The sequence below is a fragment of the Panthera tigris genome, chromosome A1 (assembly GCF_018350195.1).
Source record: "Panthera tigris isolate Pti1 chromosome A1, P.tigris_Pti1_mat1.1, whole genome shotgun sequence".
NCBI lineage: Eukaryota > Metazoa > Chordata > Mammalia > Carnivora > Felidae > Panthera > Panthera tigris.
Genome location: NC_056660.1, coordinates 86,253,839 through 86,260,526, shown reverse-complemented (window position 1 = coordinate 86,260,526; position 6,688 = coordinate 86,253,839). Strand labels below are relative to the sequence as shown.

At 36.4% G+C, this 6,688-nt stretch overlaps 1 protein-coding gene across 1 annotated transcript; it reads right to left on the bottom strand.

Moving 5' to 3' along the window:
- Window positions 1-204: 204 nt before the first annotated feature.
- On the bottom strand, window positions 205-557 carry LOC102956289 (60S acidic ribosomal protein P2). The gene is given in 3 exon segments (XM_015538814.2): window positions 205-378; window positions 380-412; window positions 414-557. Coding segments are annotated over 3 exon segments (351 nt in total).
- Window positions 558-6,688: the final 6,131 nt, after the last annotated feature.

The following is a 6,688-nucleotide window of genomic DNA, read 5'->3' as shown; positions in this document are numbered from 1 at the left end:
TCCTCTTGAATATTGAATAATTTTTATGTACTCTCAATACAAGCTTATTGCTAGAATTTGATGTGTAAATGCTTTCTTCCACTGTAGATTGCACTTTCATTGTTTGTCTTCCACAGACATTTATTGTTTATGTTTTTCTTAGATTTATTTATTTATCTATTTATTTATTTGCAAAAAGGATTTTCTTTGCAGGAGAGTGGGGCTCTAATGAAACAATCCAGATCCCATATCAACGTCCCACTCCTTTGACTTCTTCTTGTCATCTCTCTTCTCCACTGCTGTGGCTGTGTTGGAACCAGCAGCAGGAACTGCAGATCCTGGAGCAGCAGAGACAGTCACAGTCCCACCAGTGAGCATGCTGACCACCAGCTTGACACTCCCCCTGGGCAGTGACATTTTCAATATTTTTTTTTTCCATTCAGCTCGCTGATGACTTTGTTGAGCCGGTCGTCAGCCACCTTGATGCCGACACTATCCAGAATCTTCTTGATGTATTTGGCACTGGGGGAGGCATTGTCTCTGAGGGAGGCCAGCAGGTAGGAGGTGATGTAACACATCTTGGGTTGGAAGATCCTCAGGCTTGCAACCTTGGCAGCATTAGGGTTGGACCAAGCCTTTATTCTTTTTTTGGGGGGGGAGTCACTTTTAGATACATGACAATATGGAAGTGAAGGTACAGAGATCTAGTGTATACATCTTAAAGACATACAGGAAAAACTTTCCTCATTAGCATCGTCCCTACTAAATTTGGTACATTGTTTACTATTGATAACCTATATCCACACATCATGATCACACAAAGTCTGTATTTTACAATGTGGTTCATTGTTGCTAGTGTAACCATTCTTATAGAATCATATCGATTAACTTCCCTGCCGTAAAAATTCACCCATTAAATCAGCACTATCCCTCTACTCCTCATAAAGTCAGTCCCTGGCAAACACTAATCATTTTTAATATGTACATAATTGTGCCTTTTCAAAAATCTGTTGTAGTTGGAATTATATACTATGTAGGCTTTACAGATTGGCTTATTTCATTTAGCAATATAAGCGGAAATGTTTATTTTCAGTGAAGTCCTGCTTGTGAATTATTTATTTCAAAATTTGTGTTTTTGGTGTTGTTATATAAGTGTTTTTAAATTTTTGATAAATCTTGTGTGTGTGCGTGTGTGTGTTTTATTTAAATTCAAGTTGGTTAACATACAGTGTAGTCCCAGTGATTCATCTCTTACATATGGCACCCAGTGCACATCCTGAAAAGTACCCTCCTTAATGCCCACCACACATTTAACCCATCCCTCCACCCACCTCCCCATCAGCAGCCCTCAGTTTGTTTTCTGCATTGAAGAGTCTCATGGTTTGCCTCCCTATTGCTTTTTATCTTATTTTTCCTTCTCTTTTCCTCTGTTCATCTGTAGAGTTCCTCAAATTCTGCATATGAGTGAAGTCATATGATGTTTGTCTTTTTCTGATATATTTTGCTTCACATAATACCCTCTGGTTCCATCCATGTTGTTGCAAATGGCAAGATTTTGTTCCTTTTCATTGCGGAGTACTATTCCATTGTATATATAAACACATCTTCTTTTCCCATTCACCAGTCAATGGACATTTGGGCTCTTTCCTTAATTTGGCTATTGTTTATAGCGCTGCTATAAACACTGGGGTGCATGGGCCTCTTCAAAACAACATTTTTGTATCCTCTGTATAAATGCCTAGTAATGCAATTGCTGGGTCCTAGGATGGTTCTATTTTTAATTTTTGAGGAACCTCCATACCGTTTTTCAGAGTGGCTGCACCAGTTTGTATTCCCATCAACAGTGCTACATGGTTCCCCTTTCTCCACATCCTCGTGAACATCTGTAGTTTCCTGAGTTGTTCATTTTAGACATTCTGACAGGTATGAGGTGGTATCTAATTGTGGTTTTGATTTGTATTTCACTGATGTTTAGTGATGTTGAGCATCTTTTCATGTGTCTGTTAGCCATCTGGATGTCTTCTTTGGAAAAGTGTCTATTCATGTCTTCTCTCCATTTCTTAACTGGGTTATTTGTGTTTGGGGTGTTGAGTTTGATAAGTTCTTTATAGATTTTGAATACTTTCCCTTTATCTGATATGTCATTTGCAAATATTTTCTCCCATTATGTAGGCTGCTTTTTAGTTATGTTGACTGTTCCCTTCACCATGCAGAAGCTTTTAATCTTGATGAGGTCCCAATAGTTCATTTTTGCTTTTGTTTTCCTTGCCTCTGGAGACATACCAGGTAAGAAGCTGCTGTGGTCTCAGTCTAAGTGGTTGTTGCCTGTTTTCTCCTGTAGGATTTTGATGGTTTACTGTCTCACATTTAGACCTTTCACCCATTTCGAATTTATTTTTGTGTATGTAAGAAAGTGGTCCAGTTTCATTCTTCTGCATGTCACTGTCCAGTTCTCCCATCACCATTTGTGAAGCGACTTTTTTTCCGCCTGATACTCTTTCCTGCTTTGTTGAAGAGTAGTTGGCTATATATTTGCGGGCCCATTTCTGGATTCTCTATTCTGCTCCATTGATCTATGTGTCTGTTTTGTGCCAGTACCATACTGTCTTCATAATTACAGCGTTGTAATATAGCTTAAAGTCCAGAATTGAGATGCCTCCAGCTTTGGTTTTCTTTTGCAACATTACTTTGGTTATTCAGGGTCTTTTGTAGTTCCATAAAAAATTCAAGATTGTTTGTTCTAGTTCTGTGAAGAATGCTGTTGTTATTTTGATAAGGATTGCATTGAATGTGTAGATTGCTTTGAGTAATATCGATATTTTAACAGTATTTGTTCTTCCAATCCATGAGCATGGAATGTTTTCCCATTTGTGTGTGTGTGTGTCTTCTCCAATTATTTTCATAAGCTTTCTATAGTTTTCAGTATACATATCTTTTACCTTTTTGGTTAGGTTTATGCCTACGTATCTTATGGGTTTGGGTGCAATTGTAAATGGGATTGATTCCTTGGTATCTCTTTCTGCTGCTTCATTACTGATGTATACAAATGCAACCGATTTCTGTACATTGATTTTATATCCTGTGACTTCGCTGAGTTCATGGATCAGTTCTACAGTTTTCTGGTGTAGTCTTTCAGGTTTCCACGTTGAGTAACATGTCATTGTGAAGAGTGAAAGCTTGACTTCTTCCTTGCCAAATTGGATGACTCTATTTCATTTTGGTGTCTGCTAACGTTAGGGCTTCCAGTACTATGATGAACAACAGTGGTAAGAGTGGATATCCCTGTCATATTCCCAATAGTCTTTTTAATTCCTTTTCATATATTGTAGTTTTGGTGTCCCTTCTGAACACTGTGTCAAATTTCTGATTGCTAAAGTTTTATTTGCGTTTACTTCTAAAAGTTTTATAATTTATAATTTATTTTTAAAGTTAATTTTTGTGGGCACCATGAGGTTTAGGTCATGCTTCCTTTTATTGTATTGGATACTCATGTGTTCTAACACCAGTTTACAAAATCCTGTCCCTGCTTCAGTCAATTGTTTTTATATGTATCTTTAAAAAAAATCAGATGGGCACATTTTTAAGGCTCTATTTCTTAACTCTCTACATTTTCTCATTGATCGATCTATTTATCATTTTATTAATAGCATGAAATTTTAATTATTGTACCTTCATAATAAGTCTTGAAATTGACCATACTTATTCATCAAAATTCTTGTTTTTCTAAATTATTTGGTCTATAGTAGTTTCTTGGCCCAACCCATATAAACTTTATCATCAGTTTGTTTAGATCTACAAAAATCCAGTGGTATTTTAAATAGAATTCTGCTAAAGGTACAGATCAATAAGAATTGATATCTTTATTACATTGTTTCTTGTTCTCTGTGAACATGATATGAGTTTCCATTTAGTTACTCCTCTGATGTCTTCTATTAACATATTGAAGTCTGTATCATGCAGATTATGTACATACCATATTTAGATGTTCACCTAATATTTTATTTACCTCTGGTGTTATTGTTAATTGTGTTGTCTTGGCTTCCAAATTTATATTCCTAGCACATAGAAATATGGTGTGTTTTTATGTTTTGATTATATATTCTGGGACCTTGCTAAACTGACTCATTAAATGAAAGAGGTTTTCTCTTGGAGTACATTTCTTGGATTTTTTTTAATTGAAAATCATGCTTTCTATAAGTAGGGGCATTTTAAGTTCTTTCTTTATATCTCTATGGATTTTGTTATGTTTCTTGTCTTACAATGGCCAAGAGTTATAGTAGAAAGTTGTACAGAAGTTGTGTGTATTAACACCCTTGCCTTTGAATCTATTCTAGGGAGAAAGCATTCAATGTCCCATTAAAAAAAAATAAATGTTTTTTTTTTTTTTTAATTTTTGAGAGAGAAACAGAGTATCAGTGGGGGAGGGGCAGAGAGAGGGAGACACAGGATCTGAAACAGGCTCCAGGCTCTGAGCTCTCAGCACAGAATCCGATGCAGAGTTCAAACCTATGGACTGCGAGATCATTACCTGAGCTGAAGTTGGATGCCCAACCTACTGAGCCACCCAGTCGCCCTTCGATGTCCCATTTTTAAACCTGATGGTAACTGAAGGTTTTGTGTAGATGATCTTTATTATCTTGTGTATGCTGATAGAGTTGATTTGCTAATGTTTTGTTGAGGATTTTTGGTTCAACATTTTTTAAACTTATTGTTTGTTTACTTTTATGATGCTGCTTTTGTGGAGTTTTGGTATTCAAAGACAACAAGTGAGTGTCAAATCACGTCCAAGTTTCACATTTTTCTGACTTACTCTTTATCCACTAGTATAAAAGAGCTCTCTGATTATAAGGTATCCATGATTCCTATGGACCAGTGGATAATGCAGGATGATATTCCTATATTAAGGTCAACTGTGCCATATAGGATCACAAAATTGTAACAGTAATGTATCATATTCACACATCTCAGAGATTAGGACATAGAAAGTTGAGGGAGCATTTTTTTATAATTTGTTTCCACATCTGTATACATTAATTGTAGGAGTTTTGACAGCACTGAGTCCTTCTTTGCCTCTCCAGTTGTTTATGCCCATGCAATGACCTCCTTGGTTATGTGTTCTAGGCCCATGGAGGATATGCTCTAAATGTGATATGGACTTGTTCTAATGTTTCCTAAAGTTGTGTACAGAAGGCTCCACTTCAAAAAAGTTTTTTTTAATGTTTATTTATTTTTGAGAGAGAGAGACAGACAGAGAGGTGCAAAGAGAGAGGGAGACACAGAACTTGAAGCAGGTTCCAGGCTCTGAGCTGTTCAGCACAGAGCCTGACATGGAGCCTGACATGGGGCTCAATCTCACAGACAAATGGACCATGAGATCATGACCTGAGCTGAAGTCAGCAGCCCAACCAACTGAGCCACCCAGGCACCCCCAGAAGGCTCCACTTCAGCTATCTACCAGAGATGGCTGGTGCACAGAAAGCACCACTTTAGGCAACTAATAGAGGTGACTGATGCACAGAAGACCCCACTCACTTTGGGTAACTAGCATAGATCCTCTGGTGTACGGATGATGCCACTTTAGATAACTACCTGTAACCTCACCACCATACCCCCCACTTCATAAAAGTTGAGTATTAAGGTCCAAACTTGATAGAGAATACCTTGGGGAATGGAGTTGGAAAATAGGTACCACCTGGATCATCTGTTCACCCAGTTGATTACCAGGTCAGTAGTTACCCTGAATAAAGCTCTGTGTAAATTATATGGAGTGACTTGCTTCATTTTTCAGTCTTAAAGTGACTTATCAGTCTGTGGGATACTTTTTGGACCCACCTCTACCTTCTAACAATGAACCTTTTACAATCTGCCACAAATCAGTATTTTACATTTTAAGTTCAGGTAGAAATTTTACCATCACATAAGTTTTGTTTGTTTGTTTATTTGTTTTACATTCCTCTCTTTAAGTGCTTTCATCTATTAAAAAAAAAAACCCTACAACTACTATAAACTGCATGGGACAAATTATACCTTTTGTAATTTATCATCAAACATATTTTCAAGAACCCAAGCAAGAATAATTTATTTATCATTATTTTTACCCTTTGTTCTTCCTGATATTCCAAACCTCTTTTTTTTTTTATCATTCACCACCTATCTGAAATAATTTTTTGAAGGAGTTGTTTTAAAAAATATCTGTTGATGATGAATTCCCTTAGTTTTGCTCTATCTGGGTATGCCTTTATTACATTTTTATTCCTGAAGGATAAAGTCACTGGGTAGAGAATTCTGGGTTAACCACTGTTTTTTGTTTTTTGTTTTTTGTTTTTTGTTTTTTGTTTTTTGTTTTTTTTCAGCACTATGAGCATTTTGTTTCACCTCCTTCTGGGTTCCACATTTTCAGACGAAAATCCATAATCATTTGACATTTATACATACACAATGTGTCATTCTTTTCTGATTGCTTTACAGATTTGTCATTGTTTTTCACTTTTAACAGTTTGACTATGCTGTGATTAGGCATGTATATGTTTGAGTTTATTCTAGTTAAGTCTTTGTTAGCCTTTGGAATTTGTAAGTTTATGTTGTTTTGCCAATTTGTGATGCTTTCAGCTACAATTTCTTTTAGTGACTTTTCTGCCTGAGTTCTATCCTCTCCTTTTGGGACCCCAGTGACAAGATAATTGATTTTTTTCTTTGTTATTTATCCATA